The following is an 18,399-nucleotide window of genomic DNA, read 5'->3' as shown; positions in this document are numbered from 1 at the left end:
TAATGTTGTGGTTGAGATGTGTTTACCTTTAGTCCAGTTGTCTATAATGGCTCTCTTTGCCATTCGTGTGCAGTGTTTGCTCCCTGTGTTGTTAAGGAGCCAGTCTGGGAATGCATTGGACTTGAATAGAGTCAGAGCATATGTTTGCCAGAACTACAGTCAGCCTACTGCAGAGCACTCTCCCTGTGTTGTCCCCTGAGAAGCTTTCATTGATGGGCAGGACCTGCAGTCAGACCAGATGTCTACCCCCAGTCTGACTTTGGGGTTACCATGCTCTCTCTGTGCTGCCCTTTGTGCTATCATGCTCTCTCTGTGCTGCCCTTTGTGAATTTTTTGTGGGTGGGCAGGGCTGGCAGTCACAGACCCTGGGAGGCTTATCTTTTTCTATATTCTGATATTTGTGTCTTTTTGGTTTTTAAATGCTTTAAGGTTTTTTTGTTTTTTTTTTCAGTGATGCTCAAACTCTTGCTTTTTACATGTTCTCTTTGGCTGGATTAAATCTCATCACTCAGGTGCAGCAACTTACTAATATTACAACTTACTGTTTGTTACTTATGTTTTAACATGGGAATGGTAGTGATAGAGTCAAAAACAATACCAAATTTTAAGAATTTTTTATTTGGAAAAAATAGAAAACAGACAATACATTTTAAGAAAACAGTTAAAATAAATATCTTTTGTGCCCAATGGAATAAGCTTCACCGTTACAGGATACCTTATTATCCCAATGATGTCCCCTAAATAGACATTACAGCATAACACATAGTCTCTAATTTCAGAAGACCTGAAAATTCAGTTAAATATAGATTTCTAATCCTATATAAATCCTTAGGTTGGACTTAGTTTTGTGGAAATAATAAGAATGGATTATATAATAAGTATATGTTATAATTTTTGATATATTGTTGCAGATTTTAAATCATATCTATCACAGACATTTTAATTAAGACATTTTAGGGATTGTTTGGAGGAATGCATTGATGTAAAATTTTTGTTTTGCTTCTGTCACATTGATCAGCTTAGTTTTCTGGGTTCTCTAGGAATGGATATCATATACTATTACAATAGACCAGAAGCTATACACTATACATCTTAAGCAAAGGTAATTTTTTATTCTTTAGTTTTGTATTTCATTTTATTGATATGAATTTATTTACTTATAATAAAAATAGTGTTAAAAATAATTAATGTAGTTGTTATTAAACCTTTTAGTTGTCTCAGATGAGCAGATGCTCTCCTGTGAATTAATTAAATTTTTGTTCCTAATGCCTTAAGTAGTCTTTTGTGAATAGGGGGGAAGAACAGAAAAAAACAGGGACTCACCTCCTGAAGATTAATTTATATGATCTTATGTTGTTGGCAGACCCAGAAGGACCTATATAATCAGGGCAGGCTATTGCAATAAGAAGTAAGTCTGGGGGCGCCTGGGTGGCGCAGTCGGTTGGGCGTCCGACTTCAGCCAGGTCACGATCTCGCGGTCCGTGAGTTCGAGCCCCGCGTCGGGCTCTGGGCTGATGGCTCAGAGCCTGGAGCCTGTTTCCCATTCTGTGTCTCCCTCTCTCTCTGCCCCTCCCCCATTCATGCTCTGCCTCTCTCTGTCCCAAAAATAAATAAACGTTGGAAAAAAAAAATTAAAAAAAAAAAAAAAGAAGAAGTAAGTCTGTAACTGATTGTATCAATTAGAGTTTGATGAGGGAGGCAGGCCTACCAATAGGGATATGGAATAAGGAATTTAATATGGAAATTAGATTATATGCTTGTGCAAGCTGGTGTATAGTTTATGGAAAATAGTACTACTTATGTACCATCCTTTAGGGAGTTGAGAAAATAATTGAAATAACTTTCTGTGGGGTTTAATTCTTTCATGGAAAACAAGTTGAGAAAAATTGACTTAGAATTAATTTGTGACCTTCAATAGGATAGTTTCAGTTAAATTTTGGTTATAGAACTAGACTACATAGTATGAGGGAGAGATGGATTGTGAGAAATGTAAAGTAGTAAGTGTAAATAACTTTTTCAAAAATGTTTGGCAGGAAAAGAAGAAAGAGGCTCAGATGAATGCTTTTTAAGAAACAAGAAACACAGGATTTTTTTTGCCTGAAGGGAAGTTTCTTAGAGAGAGATGTATAAACAAATGATTCCTTATGTAAAATGCTGAAGAATAGCATTGAGTCAAAGAACAGTTAACCTACTCCTTTAGACAGAAGGGAAGAATATGATAAATGACAACTCAAAGATCTTCTCAGGTATATAAGAGGGAAAGTGAAAGAACTCACATTGCATTTGAACATCTTATCAGGACTATAAACAGTGGTAAGCATTATAGGAACTGGAGTTTAGGAGATGGATAGAGCATGTGTGTATTGTTTGGGACGTTATTTGCATAATGATTATGACAGCATAATGACAATTAGAAAGTTCTTGCAAATAACTTATATGAGAAATAATGAAAAGCAGAGCTATGTCTGTAGAAGTAGGTTTTTTTTTTTTCTGAGATATACTGAGGTGGCAGGAAAAATATTAGCTAACATTGGATATAGTGATAGTAGAGATTTGGTTTGGCAGTGAAGGAGAAGGGGAACAGATCTGAGTCACGGGCAATAAGGGCTCAGTTTTGGAAAAGTTACATATAAAGTGCTTGTGGGCTATTCCAGAAGTGTCCATTTGGCAGTTAGATTTAATTTAGAATGGGAGTATGAATTTCAAAGCCATCTATTTTATGTGGATATAAACGAAGCACCAGAAATGAACAAGATAAATGTGTAGAGATGGGGTGAATATTAAAGATGAGAAGGAAAAACAACCCAGAATTGAATACCATGGAAGAAGCAAGGATCTAGATAAAGGGACTCATAAAAGTATATAGAAAGATATTTGGGAAGCCAGGTGGAAATGGTATGATTAGAGTTGAAGAGTAGATAGTTTAAAGAAGGGAAGTGTGGTCAACAGTATGTGTATGTCAGACTACTTTTACTTGACTTTAAACTGCCTTTTAGATTTGACAACTAGAGGGTCATTAGTAACCTAATATGAGATCACTTTTAGTAGAGGATTCCCAACTAGCTAGTGTGGGTGGTCTGCTTATGTTACATTGAATTGAAGAGTGACCATGAGGTGAGGAAGCATACCTAAAATAGGATAAGTATAGGCAATGATACCAGAGAATGTTGAACTTCTGGTTTTAGTATCTATGTTTAGATTAATACGGCTTCTACTTCATTATGTGGGTAATATATATGCGTGGTAGTAAAATTTAGAAAGAAAGAATGGAAAATTCTCATAATCCTATATCTAGTTCATATCTTTGTAAATTTTACAGTGCCTTTTCTCTCATCTTGTAGTCCCTTCTTATTTTCTTTAAGGGAGTTCATTAAAATAGAAAAATTATTTTGAGTGCATATTGCTTTGACTATAAATCACATACATGTCAAAAGAAAATACTACCTTTATCGTGTTTGCAGACTTACTATAAAGGCCCTGAAAATAAATATACCAGGCTTTGAGGATCATACTACTTCTATGAAAATGTACCAACTCTGCTGTTGTAGCTTGAAAGCAGCCATGGACCATACATAAATTAATGGGTGTGGCTGTGTTCCTATAAGACTTTATTTACAAAGACAGGTCAGATTTGGCCTGGGGGTATTACTTTACTTTGCTGAGCACTGCTTTATATGCTTCAGAAAGAATAACTTTTAATATTCTCTCATTTTTTGAATTCAGGATTTTTTTAGCACATAATTTTATGGTTTATGTGTATAATCAAGGATTTGTGAATTCACATCCTTCAGATGTTCAGGTAAGATTTAAGTTCTATATTTTACAGATTTATAAAATCTTTTTTAATGCTTTAAAAAATTTATTTATTTATTTATTTATTTATTTATTTATTTATTTATATTAGAGAGAGAGAGAGAGAGAGAGAGTGAGCAGGGAAGGAGCAGAGAGAGAGAGGGAGACAGAGAATTCTGTGCCATTAGCACAGAGCCTGATGCTGAGCTCAAACTCAAAAACATTGAGATCATGACCTGAACCTAAATCGAGTCAGACGTTTAACTGACTGAACCACCCAGGTGTCCCTAAAATCTTTTTTACATTGAATGTATGTTTTCCTAATACAGAACACTATTCATAGGTGATATAGTTAAGAATCCATTTATTGCCTCATTTCCCTCACTATTAGGTCTTCCCGAAGTCTTAGTAAATTAAAGACAAACTTGATGGACTGAGGCTTTTACTCTACCTAGAATATAGGCACCATTTAGTTATTTAGTTTATTTATATTTTATTGAATAAATGAATATAAATTAAAGACTAATAGAAGCAAACACAAATATTATTGGACACAAAATCATACATTTTAAAACTTTTTTTAACCCTCATCCTATCCATCAATAAATTTAATTGATTCTACCCAGAATCCACCCTCGTCCTCTGTCTCCATCCACTGATACCACTCTTTTCCAAGTAAATGTTTGGATTATTACTATAACTTCCTGAATAATCTCCTTGTTTCTATACCTTGCCCATCCCCTCAGTTAGTTCTCAACATGGCAACCAGATAGATCATATTTAAAGCCTAGACACATTATGTTGTTTTTGTGCTCAGAACCCTCCATGGTATGATCTCCTATTGTTCACAAAGTGAAAACTGAAGTCATTTCAATATCCTACAGCTTTTACACAATCTGGTCCTCTTTGCCTGACTTCATCTCCTGTTACTGTCTACCTTGTTTATTCTGTTCCAGTTATATTGGTCTCCTTGTTCTTTAACATACCAGACATGTTTTCCTTTCAAGATCTTTGTACTTTCTATTTTCTCTAATCCATATTGTTCTCTTTCTCAAGATTTCAAGATTCCCTTTCCTTAAGGCCTTTGTTTAAAATTACTCTATTAGTCCCTGACTACCCCCTATTTTAAATTGAACTCTTAACCTTAGTACTCTCTTACTTTATCTGTTTTATTTTTCTTCATAGTGATTATCAATATATGATGTGTCATATATTTTATCTATTTGTTTCATTTTCTGTTTCCCCAGTGCATATAATTTTCATGAGAGCAGGGATTTTCATCTGTTTTTTTTTTCACTGATGTATCCCCAGTGTCTAGAAAAATGCCTGGCACATGGTTAGCATAACAAAAATTTGTTGAAAGATTGAATTTGGACACCATGTCACTTCACTTTTATTGGATAGGACCATCAGTTTCTTTTTCTTGTTCCTTCTTCCTCCCCTTAGTTTCAGTATAAAGCAGTGTTTTAAAAAGAAATCTTACATTGGTTTCTACCAAAATTTATCTACTGTGTCTTGGAAATTATATAATCTTCCTTTTTTTTCCCTCTCTGTGATGATGTTTGATGTATTTCTAGCTTAATTGTATTGTGGTCAGAGACCAAACTTTGTATGACTTCAGCTCTTTAAAATTTGTTGTCTTGCTTCATGGCTCAGAAGTTGATTTCATTTTTGTAAATGTTCCATGCTCTTTAAAAAGAAAGTGTATTCTACAGTTTTTGTTCTACTTACATTAGGTTGCTAACATGCTGTTTAAATCTTCTGTAGATTCTGAATGCTTGATTTATCAGTTACTGACAAATGTTATCTTTTAGTATGATTATGCATTTCTTTATTTTTATTATTCTTTCAATTTTGGGCTTATGTATTTTGCAGCTATGTATTAAGTGAACACAGATTTGGAATATTTGTATCTTCCTGGTCAGTTGAAATTCTTTTCGTTATGAAATGTCCCTCTTTATCACTAGTAATGCTTCTTGCCTTAAAGTCTTCATTTCCTGTATTAGTATAGGTCCAGAATCATCCTTTTGGTTTGTGTTGATATGGTGTATCTTTTTCTAGTTCTTTAATCTTTCTCTGCCTTTAAATTTTAGGTGTTTCTTTTTAGCAGAATATTAGATTTTAAAAGATATTCAGATTCATAATCTTTGTCTTTTGATTGATGAGCTAAATTTTTACATTAGAAAGTAATTTAACATAAAATATGGGTAACACTTTGGAAGCAGGGTATAAAATAATAACCTCAAGTATTCATCAGAAGAGTAGTTAATATAGTGAAAGTGACAAATAGAGGGAAACTTTCTGAGTGTCACTTTATTCATATTGATATAAACCATGTAGCCTGTGAAAATACTCAGAAAGTTCTGGCAAGTATAAAAATAAGAAATCATTAGAAAGTTTTGTTAATCCTAAGTAACCACTTTTTTTTTTTTTTTCATAGGCTCAGTGCTATTACCAGGGGTATGTTGAAGGATATCCCAATTCTGTTGTTACACTCAGCACATGCACTGGATTGAGGTTATTTATTTTCTATCATTGATATGTGAACACTATAGTTAATGATTTTTGGCTGCAGTGAATTTGTTATGTTTATATTAAGTTTGGAGCTGGAAGAGGATTCCCATGTGCAATGATATCCTTCAGTGAACATCTTTCTTCTCTTGTATCTCTTCACGTTCCTTGCTGACTAGAGACATTTCTAACTTCCTTGAAGGTTTAGATTTCCTAGTTTCTTTAATCTATATCTTATTTTTTCTTAACTACAGAAATGACAACTGAATATACATGACTAGAGCAAGTTGGAAGAGCTGTTTAGGATAACTTAGTTTTTCAGCAAATAATATTTTTGGTACTATGATATATCACCTACTAGCCTCGTGTTTGGAGATATAAAGATAAATAAAGATAAACAATCTTTTTCTTCAGGAAAATCACCTTCAGGGAGAGGAGACAAATTCTATATAAACAAATAGTTATTAATATAGTACTCATATTTTTCTAATAATATCGCTGTCTTAAACTCTAAGAATTGTAGGGTTTCCTCCTTAATGCCTAGAGTTTTCCATTCTGTCAGGAAATTCTTCACCTTCATTTTGTAGTATAAGCTCCTTATTTTCACAAATAAATGTTCTTCAGTACTTGTTATATGGAACCCTGAAATTTGGTTTTTGGGAAGTATCTTACTACTTAGCTATTGAAATATAATCTGTTTGCAGGAAATAATAGTTATGAAAGTTGTTTACTCTTTAAACTCATGTTTTTAATTTCTTATTCAGACTGTGTACTTAATGAAAATACATGTATTTTCATAATTATTGCTAAATTTTATTTTTATAAATAAAATTACTCATTACATATAGTTTTGTTATATAAGCAATATAAGCAGTTTTCAAAACCAACACAAGACAGAGAGAAATTCATTAAGATTTCTATTTACTGTTGCTTTCTTTAAGTCACTGACTTGGAGGACAGGGAATTTCTTGATCACTGTAATGCTGTATACTTATATACTTAGCAACTGATTACATAATTTGTTCTGCCTTTACAACTATAAAGAGAATGAAATGAAAAGTTAGTTTTGTGGATTGCAGGAGATCCTTTGTCTCTTCAGAGTTATCTCCAAAATGTAAAGAATTTGGCTAAAAATACTGAGCTCAGAAACATTCTTTACCATCCTCCTTCTTCTTTAGGATTCTGTCAGAATTTTATCATATAGAATTGATTGAAAGCACTTAACATTTTAATCCATAATTTTGCAGAGGAATACTGCAGTTTGAAAATGTTTCTTATGGAATTGAGCCTCTGGAATCTGTAGTTGAATTTCAGCATCTTATTTATAAATTAAGGGATGGAAACAATGAATTTGCAGCTCTTACCAAAGATAACCGAGGCATAGAACAAAACCCAGTGGACTATAACATTATTACAAGTGAAAAAGTGAGTTTGTATGTGTTGTTTTTACTACTTTCAGGGAAATTATTGCTTTTATTTATGTATAAGAGAAATGTATTAACCTATTGTATAACTGTAGCAAATATTCTTTCCTTGGGAACATACTCATCTTTCCTTAATGTTAAAATTTCCTTTGAACCATACATTGCCTTCTTCTCCTTGCATCAATTGATCATTTACTTTTTTATGACCCATTTTTATTTTAATTCTTATTTTGTTACATATTAATAGCTTTATAAAAATTAACTAGTGTGTATTCAATATAAATTTAATTTAGTTCAACTCCTGACTTTGTGTCTGTATTCTTGGAAGTTATTTAATAAGGACAGTGTTTATAAAGATTGCATTCATAAATAAGGAGTCAGCATTAAATTATATCTATAATTAAAATTAAAATGTTGAAAGCAAGATTGTTATGTATAGTCATGTAAATTGTTCCAGTGTTCACCTTGTATACTTTCATGTTTTAATTTTCATAAAAGTAATTGTGAAATAAAATTTTTTTCTAAGTAAATGTGGCATAAATATGCATAGTTTATAAAAGACATATATGGCAGTGTTAGTTGTTCCCAGTGCATGTTTTTCCATCTTCTTTCAGTTTAAAAAAACAAACAAAACCCCTCACAATTTAGCTGGGCATGTGAAAAAAGACTACATTTTTCAAACTTCCCATGTATCTACATAGGGTCATGTGAAGAAGTTATAGCTAGTGACATGTGAACAGGTATAATGTCTGTCATGTCTGGATTGAATTCTAAAGAAAGGGAGCTTATCTTCTCCTTTTCACTTCCTGGTTGCAATGTGAACATGTTCATACATCATAGTCTACTAGGATGAGGATGATGCCATTCATGGCAGAACAATAATGTAGAGTGAGCCTTACTCCTGAAGAATTTACAAGACTAAACCACCATACCTCTTCAAACTTTAATGTAAGGGAGAAATAAACTTCCATTGTTTAATCCACTATTATTTTAGTGTCTCTGTTATAGATTCTAATCCTATGCCCCAAATAATACAGGGTTCAAGTGGATTTTGAAATGTACATGCAGCACCAAAGTGTTTAGTGATATATATATAAAATCATATATAATATAATATAATATAATATAATATAATATAATATAATATATATAATTTTAAATGAAATTTTCTCAGCTAAATACTGAATTTTTTCCATCTAAGAATTTATAATGGTAATTTATAGTGGCTTAGATGAACAAGTGTAGTGGACAATGTTGGTGCTCTGCCAAAATCCACTCTTACTGTATTTTTGTGGATATAAGGCAGGATGGTGGGACACCCTGTCTTTGGAGGTGGCTTTTGCTTTTAACATTCAGAATCTGTGACTCTTTTAAAAAATTTATTTATACTTAAGAAGTTTTTTCCAGTTTTATTGAGAGGTAATTGGCATATAACATCTTATTAGTTCTAGGTGTATAACATAATGTTTTGATATTTACATATATTGCAAAATTAATTCCACAGTAAGCCTAGTTAACATCCATCACCACATAGTTACAGTTTTCTTTCTTGTGATTAGAACTTTTAAGTTCACTCTCTTAGCAGCTCTCAAATATACATTACAGTATTATTAATTATAGTGACCTTATGTACGTTACATTCTCAGAACTTATTTGTCTTATAGCTTGGAAGTTTGTACCTTTTGACGACCTTCATTCATTTTTCCCCACCCCCACCCATGTTGAATTTATTTTCATATATGGTGTAAGAAAGTGGTCAGTTTCATTTTTCTGCATGTTGCTGCCCAGTTTTCTCAACACCATTTGTTGAAGAGACCTTTTTGGAATGCATATTTTTTCCTGCTTTGTTGAAGATTAATTGACTATACAGTTGTGGGTCCACTTCTGGGTTTACTATTCTGTTCCATTGATCTATGTGTCTGCTTTTGTGGCAGTACCATACTGTTTTAGTGACTATAATATAGCATGAAATCCAAAATTGTGATGCCTCCAGTTTTGTTTTTTTTTCCTTTTTTTTAAATATGAAATTTATTGTCAAACTGGTTTCCATACAACACCCAGTGCTCATCCCAACAGGTGCCCTCCTCAATGCCCATCACCCACTTTCCCCTCCCTCCCACCCCCCATCAACCCTCAGTTAATTCTCAGTTTTTAAGAGTCTCTTATGGTTTGGCTCCCACCCTCTCTTTTTTTTTCCTTCCCCTTCCCCCTGGTCTTCTGTTAAGTTTCTCAGGATCCACATAAGAGTAAAAACAAATGATATCTGTCTTTCTCTGTATGACTTATTTCACTTGGCATAACACTCTCCAGTTCCATTCACGTTGCTACAAAAGGCCATATTTCATTCTTTCTCATTGCTAAGTAGTATTCCATTGTGTATATAAACCACAATTTCTTTTTTTTTAATATATGAAACTTATTGTCAAATTGGTTTCCATACAACACCCAGCGCTCATCCCAAAAGATGCCCTCTTCAATACCCATCACCCACTCTTCCCTCCCTCCCACCCCCCATCAACCCTCAGTCTGTTCACAGTTTTTAAGAGTCTCTTATGCTTTGGCTCTCTCCCACTCTAACCTCTTTTTTTCCCTTCCCCTTCCCCATGAGTTTCTGTTAAGTTTCTCAGGATCCACATAAGAGTGAAAACATATGGTATCTTTCTCTGTATGGCTTATTTCACTTAGCATAACACTCTCCAGTTCCATCCACGTTGCTGCAAAGGGCCATATTTCATTCTTTCTCATGCCACGTAGTACTCCATTGTGTATATAAACCACAGTTTCTTTATCCATTCCTCAGTTGATGGACATTTAGGCTCTTTCCATAATTTGGCTATTGTTGAAAGTGCTACGATAAACATTGGGGTACAAGTGCCCCTGTGCATAAGCACTCCTGTATCCCGTGGGTAAATTCCTAGCAGTGCTATTTCTGGGTCATAGGGTAGATCAATTTTTAATTTTTTGAGGAACCTTCACACTGTTTTCCAGAGTGGCTGCACCAGTTTGTATTCCCACCGACAGTGCAAGAGGGTTCCGTTTCTCCACATCCTCTTCAACATCTATAGTCTCCTGATTTGTTCATTTTAGCCACTCTGACTGGCGTGAGGTGATATCTCAGTGTGGTTTTTGATTTGTATTTGTTTTTCTTCTTTGGCTGTTCGGGGTCTTTTGTGTTTCCATACAAATTTTAGGATTGTTTGTTCTAGTTCTGTGAAAAATGCTTGTGCTATTTTGATGGGGATTGCATTAAATATGTAGATGGTTTGGGTAGTATCGACATTTTAACAATGTTCTTCTAATCCATGAGCATGGAATCCTTTCCATTTCTTTGTGTCCTCTTTGATTTCTTTTATAAGTGTTACATAGTCTTAAGAGTATAGATCTTTTACCTCTTTGGTTAGGTTTATTCTTAAGTATCTAATTTTTTTTGGTGCAATTGCAAATAGGATCAATTCCTTGATTTCTTTTTCTGCTGTATTGTTATTGATGTCTAGAAATGCAACCCATTAATGTATGTTGATTTTATATCCTGCAACTTTATTGAATTCATGTATTAATTCTGGTAATTTTTTGGTGGGGTCTTTTGGGTTTCCTACATAGAATATAATGTCATATGCACATAGTGAAAGTTTGACTTTTTCCTTGCCAGTTTGGATACCCTTTATTTATTTATTTATTTTTTTTGTTGTCTGATTGCTGAGGCTAAGACTTCTAGTACTGTATTAAATAGTAATGGTGATAATGGACATCCTTGTCTTCTTCTTGACCATTTAGTTAAAGCTCTCAGTTTTTCCCCATTGAGGATGATAGTACCTATGGGTCTTTCATATGTGGCCTTTATGGTGTTGAGGTGTGTCCCTACTATGTTGAGGGTTTTTATTGAGAATAGATGCTGCACTTTGTCAAATGCTTTTTCTGCATCTATGAGAGGATCATATGGTTCTTTTCTTAATAATGTGGTGTATCATGTTGATTGATTTGTGAATATTAAACCACCGTTGCAGCCCACTTGATCATGGTGAATTATTCTTTTAATGTACTGTTGGATTTGTTTTGCTAGTATCTTATTTAGAATTTTTGCATCCATGTTCATCAGGGATGTTGGCCTATAATTCTCCTTTTTTAATGGGGTCCTTGTCTGGCTTTGGAATCAATGCTACCCTTGTAGAAGGAGTTTGGATGTTTTCCTTCCATTTTGATTTTTTTGGAACAGTTTGAGAAGAACAGATATTAAGTCTTCTTTAAATGTCTTGTAGAATTCCGCTGGGAAACATACGTGGCCTTTTTGGGAGATTTTTTTTGTTGGGAGATTTTTGGTTACTGAATCAGTTTCTTTGCTAGTTATGGGTCTGTTCAAATTTTCTATTTCTTCCTGTTTCAGTTTTGGTAGTTTGTATGTTTCTAGGAATTTTTCCATTTCTTCCAGAGTGCCCAATTTGTTGGCAATTGTAATATGTTTATGCAATGGAATATTCAGCCTTAAAAAAGAAGGAAATCTTCCCATCTGTGACAACATTGATGAACCTGGAGGATGTTATGCTAAGTGAAGTAAGTCATGCACAGAAAGACAAATAATATATGATCTCACTTATATGTGTTATCTAAAATAGTCAAACTCAGAGCCAAGGAATAAAATGGTAGTTGCCAGGACCTGAGGACAGGGAGAAATGGTGAAATGTTGGCCAAATGGTACTAAGTTTCAGTTATACAAGTTAAGTAAGTTCTGGAGATTTAATATACAGTAATATGACTATAGTTAACAATAGCATATTGTAAACTTGAAATTTCCTGAGTGTTGATCTTACAGGTTCTCATCTCACACACACACACACACACACACACAGAAAATTGTAGCTATGTGAGGTGGATATGTTAATTAGCTTGATTGTGGCAATTATTTCACTATATGTGTATATATGAACATCTGATCTTATACCTTAAATACATATAATTTTTATTTGTCAATTATTCCTCAGTAAAGTGGGAAAATGATTTTAAAAGCTCAGGATAAATAATTTATGAAAGTTTTATATGCTTTTAAGTGTTCTTTATCTTTTTTCTAGTCACAATCAACTGTTCCGGATTTAATCCCTCTTTATCTAGAGATGCATATTGTGGTGGATAAAGCTTTGGTATGTGTTTTTCTTTTTCTTTGCTGTAAATATTTGGTGTGAATGCATGATTATCCCTAGATAAAAAGGAATTTAAAAATTCCAAATTTTAGACCACATGTCAGAGAGAGAACAGTGAAAAAACTTGCAAACTGAAAAGCCAAATACTCAAAATTATATAATTGTTTTATTTTTATTTTTTAATTTACATCCAAGTTAGTTAACATGTAGTGCAATAATGATTTCAGGAGTAGAACCCACTGATTCATCCCCTATGTATAATACTCTGTGCTCATCCCAACAAGTGTCTTCCTCAATGCCCCTTGCCCATTTAGCCATCCCCCCACCCACAATCCCTCTAGGAATCCACAGTTTGTTCTCTATATTTAAAGAGTATCTTATGTTTTATCCCTCTCCCTATGTTTATATTATTTTTGCTTCCCTTCCCCTATGTTCATCTGTTTTGAATCTTAAATTCCACATGAGTGAAGTCATATATTTGTCTTTCTCTAACTAATTTCGTTTAGCATAATACCCTCTAGTTCCATCCATGTTGTTGCAAAATGCAAGATTTCATTCTTTTTGATCGCCAAGTAATACTCCTCTATCTATCTATCTATCTATCTATCTATCTATCTATCTATCTATCATCTATCTATCTATCTACCATATCTTCTTTATCCATTCATCTGTCAGTGAACATTTGGGCTCTTTCCACATTGGCTGTTGTTGATAGAGCTGCTGTAAACATTGCGGTGCATATGTCCCTTTGAAACAGAACACCTGTATCCTTTGCATACATACCTAGTAGTGCAATTGCTGGGTCATAGGGTAGTTCTATTTTTAGTTTTTTGAGGAACCTCCATACTGTTTTCCAGAGTGGCTGCCCCAGTTTCCATTCCCACCAGCAGTGCAAAAGGGTTCCTCTTTCTCCTCGTCCTCTCCAGCATCTGTTGTTGACTGAGTTGTTCATTTTAGCCATTCTGACAGGTGTAAGGTGGTATCTCATTGTGGTTTTGATTTGCGTTTCTCTGATGATGAGTGATGTTGAGCAATTTTTCATGTGTCTGTTAGCCATCTGAATGTCTTCTTATGAAAAGTGTCTATGTATGTCTTTTTCCCATTTCTTCACTGGATTATTTGTTTTTTTGTGTGTTGAGTTTGATAAGTTCTTGGGGGCACCTGGGTGGCTCAGTCAGTTAAGTGTCTGACTCTGGCTCAAGTCATAATCTTGTGGTTCATGGGTTCCACGAATCCATGGGCGCTATGCTGGCAGCTCAGAGCCTGAACCCTTCTTTGGATTCTGTGTCTCCCTCTCTCTCTGCCCCTCCCCTGCTCGCTTTCTCTCTCTCTCTCTTAAAAATAAATAAACATTAAGAATTTTTAAAGAGATTGCTTTGGCTATTCAGTGTCTTTTCTGGTTCCATACAAATATTAGGATTGTTTGCTCTGGCTCTGTGAAGAATGCTGGTATTATTTTGATAGGTATTGCATGGAGTATGTAGATTGCTTAGGGTAGTATTGATGTTTTAACAATATTTGTTCCTCCAGTCCATGAGCATGGAATATTTTCCCATTTTTTGTGTCTTCTTCAATTTCTTTCATGAGCTTTCTATAGTTTCAGTGTATAGATTTTTCACCTCTTTGGTTAGATTTATTCCTAGGTATTTTATGGATTTTGATGCAATTGTAAATGGGATCAATTCCTTGATTTCTCTTTCTGTTGCTTCATTGTTGGTTTATAGGAATGCAACCAATTTCTGTGCATTGATTTTATATCCTGCGACTTTGCTGAATTCATGGATCAGCTCTAGCAGTTTGTTGGTGGAATCTTTTGGGTTTTCCATATAGAGTATCATGTCATCTGCGAGAGTGCAAGTTTACCTCCTGGCCGATTTGGATGCTTTTTATTTGTGTTGTCTGATTGCAGAGACTAAGACTTCCAATACTGTGTTGAAAAAGAGTGGTGAGAGTGGACATCAAGGGATGCTGTACTTTCGAGAGATGATTTATAGATATGGAATTTGACATTGGCACATTCCACAAAGTTTATTCAGATTTCAGCAGTTGTATATACACTCATTTGTGTGCGTGTGTGTGTGTGTGTGTAGTTTTATGCAGTAGGGCCACTTATGTAGCCTTATGTAATCACTGTCACAATCAAGACACTCAATAGTACCATCACTAATAAGACTCTCTCATGTTCTAACTTCATTGTCACATTTGTTTCTCCCTGCCTCCCTACTCTTCTTAACCACTGGCAGTCACTAATTTTTTCTCCATCTCTTGGTTTCAGGAATATTGCATAAATGTTACCTTGTGGTATATACCCTTTTGAGATTTTTTAATACTCAGCATATTTTCTTAAGTTTTATCCAGTTTAGCGAGTTACTTTTTATTACTGAACAGTATTACATGTTATGAATGTACCACAATTTGTTTAACCAGTTAACGACTGAAGGACATATGAATTGTTTCCGGTTTTTGGCTAATAGGAATAAAACTGTTATGGACATTTATGTATAGATTTTTTGTGAGCATCAGTTTTTATTTCTTTAGGATAAATGCCCAGGAGTGCAATTGCTGGGTCATATGGTCAGTACATTATTTGTTTTGAAAGAAGCTGTTAAACTTTCCAGAATGGCTGTATGATTTTACATTCCCACCGGCATATTTGAGTGGTCCAATTTATATTTATTTTTTTATTGTTACTATCTTATTTTGCACTGATCTAACTCCCAAGCAGTCGCAAACTTTTGAGAGTAGATGGAGAGCATATCTCAAACATACTACACAACAGATTGTATTTCAATTTAAAATTAATTTTGTTTTTCAGTATGATTACTTGGGCTCTGAAAGCATGATAGTAACAAATAAAATCATCGAAATTATTGGCCTTGTAAATGCAGTAAGTATTTTCCTTTTCATACTAGTTAGAAAAATTTATACTAGTTTTGAAATTATAATTGGCAATTAACTTAATGTGGCATTTCTGAATAATTAAGCCATCTGTATAGACTGAGTGTGGATTTGTCAATGCATTGAATTAATTTCATGGTTATTGTAAAATAACAATGATTAATTTTTCATGTATTTACCTCTTTTGTCTTTAGATGTTTGCCCAATTTAAAGTTACTATTGTGCTGTCATCGTTGGAGTTATGGTCAGATAACAATAAGATTTCTACAGTTGGTGAGGCAGATGAAGTATTGCATAGATTTTTAGAATGGAAAAAGTCCTATCTTTCTCTAAGACCTCATGATATTGCATATCTATTCATGTAAGAATAATATTTCAGTATTCTTAGAAAACAAAGATCTGTGACAATGATGTAGCTTAATTTAGGGAATTTTTATTCAGTTCTGATTATTCATACATTATTATATACTTTATTCAGGCATCATACTCTCTGGTTTTCAGTAAAAAAAAAAAACTTGCCAAAATTTATCTCTATGCATATTAACTTTTTACTAATGAGATTGAGATTTCAATAGGTTAAACAATTTCAGGACTCTTGGATCTGGTGGTGTCTCTCAGGTTGAACCCACAGGTTTTAACTCCAGAGCCCATAATCTTAACCACTACCTAAAAAAATGGGACTTATCTTGTGAAGTTTATATTTTTGTTATGAAGTTCTGATCAAAGGCTTGGTAAAGTAGGTTAAAAATAGTTTATCCTAATGGATTTTCTGTATTATTTTATTTTATTTATTTTATTTTTTATTTTTTTAAAATTTACATCCAAATTAGTTAGCATATAGTGCAGCAATGATTTCAGGAGTAGATTCCTTAGTGCCCCTTACCCATTTAGCCCATCGCCCCTCCCACAACCCCTCCAGTAACCCTCAGTTTGTTCTCCATATTTATGAGTCTCTTCTGTTTTGTCCCCCTACCTGTTTTTATATTATTTTTTGTTTCCCTTCCCTTATGTTCATCTGTTTTGTCTCTTAAAGTCCTCATATGAGTGAAGTCATATGATACTTGTCTTTCTCTGATTGACTAATTTCACTTACCGTAATACCCTCCAGTTCCATCCATGTAGTTGCAAATGGCAAGATTTCATTCTTTTTGATTGCCGAGTAATACTCCATTGTATATATATACACCACATCTTCTTTATCCATTCATCCATCGATGGACATTTGGGCTCCTTCCCTACTTTCGCTATTGTTGATAGTGCTGCTATAAACATGGGGATGCGTGTGTCCCTTCGAAACAGCACACCTGTGTCCCATGGACAAAAGCCTAATAGTGCAATTGTTGGGTCATAGGGTAGTTCTATTTTTAGTTTTTTGAGGAATCTCCATATGTTTTCCAGAGTGGCTGCACTGGCTTGCATTCCCACCAACAATGCAAAAGAGATTCTCTTTCTCCGCATCCTCGCCAACATCTGTTGTTGCCTGAGTTGTTAATATTAGCCATTCTGACAAGAGGTGGTATCTCATTATGGTTTTGATTTGTATTTCCCTGATGATGAGTGATGTGGAGCATTTTTTCATCTGTCGGTTGGCCATTTGGATGTCTTCTTTGGAGAAGTGTCTATTCATGTCTTTTGCCCATTTCTTCACTGGATTTTTTGTTTTTCGGGTGTTGAATTTGATAAGTTCTTTATACATTTTGGATACTAACCCTTTATCTGATATGTCATTTGTAAATATCTTCTCCCATTCTGTCGGTTGCCTTTTAGTTTTGCTGATTGTTTCTTTTTCTGTGCAGAAGCTTTTTATTTTGATGAGGTCCCAAAAGTTCAATTTTGCTTTTGTTTCCCTTGCCTCCAGAGAGAGACATGTTGAGTAAAAAGTTGCTGCAGCCAAGATCAAAGAGGTTTTTGCCTGCTTTCTCCTCAGGATTTTCATGGCTTCCTGTCTGACGTTTAGGTCTTTCATCCATTTTGAGTTTTTTTTTTTTTTTTTAATTTTTTTTTCCAACGTTTATTTATTTTTGGGACAGAGAGAGACAGAGCATGAACGGGGGAGGGGCAGAGAGAGAGGGAGACACAGAATCGGAAGCAGGCTCCAGGCTCTGAGCCATCAGCCCAGAGCCCGATGCGGGGCTCGAACTCACGGACCGCGAGATCGTGACCTGGCTGAAGTCGGACGCTTAACCGACTGCGCCACCCAGGCGCCCCCATTTTGAGTTTATTTTTGTGTATGGTGTAAGAAAGTGGTCCAGGTTCATTCTTCTGCATGTCGCTGTCCAGTTTTCCCAGTACCACTTGCTGAAGAGACTGTCATTATTCCATTGGATATTCTTTCCTGTTTTGTCAAAGATTAGTTGGCCATACATTTGTGGGTCCATTTCTGGGTTCTCTATTCTATTCCATTGATCTGAGTATCTGTTCTTGTGCCAGTACCATACTCTCTTGATGATTACAGCTTTGTAGAACAGCTTCAAGTCCAGGATTGTGATGCTTCCTGCTTTGGTTTTCTTTTTCAAGATTGCTTTGGCTATTCAGGGTCTTTTGGGTTCCATACAAATTTTAGGATTATTTGTTCTCACCCTGTGAAGAATGCTGGTGTTATTTTGGTAGGGATTGCATTGAATATGTAGATTGCTTTGGGT

At 34.5% G+C, this 18,399-nt stretch overlaps 1 protein-coding gene across 6 annotated transcripts in view; it reads left to right on the top strand.

Moving 5' to 3' along the window:
* ADAM32 (ADAM metallopeptidase domain 32) overlaps positions 1-18,399 on the top strand; it is a 190,222-nt gene that overhangs the window by 23,780 nt on the left and 148,043 nt on the right. For 5 of the 6 annotated variants that reach the window (XR_006707992.1, XR_006707993.1, XR_006707994.1 and 2 more), the window contains exons 3-9: positions 1,041-1,102; positions 3,724-3,799; positions 6,233-6,309; positions 7,551-7,728; positions 12,791-12,859; positions 15,675-15,746; positions 15,952-16,118. Coding sequence is in view for 3 of the 6 variants with exons in the window: in XM_045459841.1 (XP_045315797.1) it covers positions 1,041-1,102; positions 3,724-3,799; positions 6,233-6,309; positions 7,551-7,728; positions 12,791-12,859; positions 15,675-15,746; positions 15,952-16,118 (701 nt within the window). In the remaining 3 variants the exon portion in view is untranslated. Of the gene's footprint in view, positions 1-1,040; positions 1,103-3,723; positions 3,800-6,232; positions 6,310-7,550; positions 7,729-12,790; positions 12,860-15,674; positions 15,747-15,951; positions 16,119-18,399 lie in introns of those variants that run through there. The other variant, XM_045459851.1, reaches the window with a different exon arrangement.

The sequence above is a fragment of the Leopardus geoffroyi genome, chromosome B1 (genome assembly GCF_018350155.1).
Source record: "Leopardus geoffroyi isolate Oge1 chromosome B1, O.geoffroyi_Oge1_pat1.0, whole genome shotgun sequence".
In the NCBI taxonomy this organism is placed as follows: domain Eukaryota; kingdom Metazoa; phylum Chordata; class Mammalia; order Carnivora; family Felidae; genus Leopardus; species Leopardus geoffroyi.
This window is presented reverse-complemented; position numbering and strand designations above follow the sequence as displayed.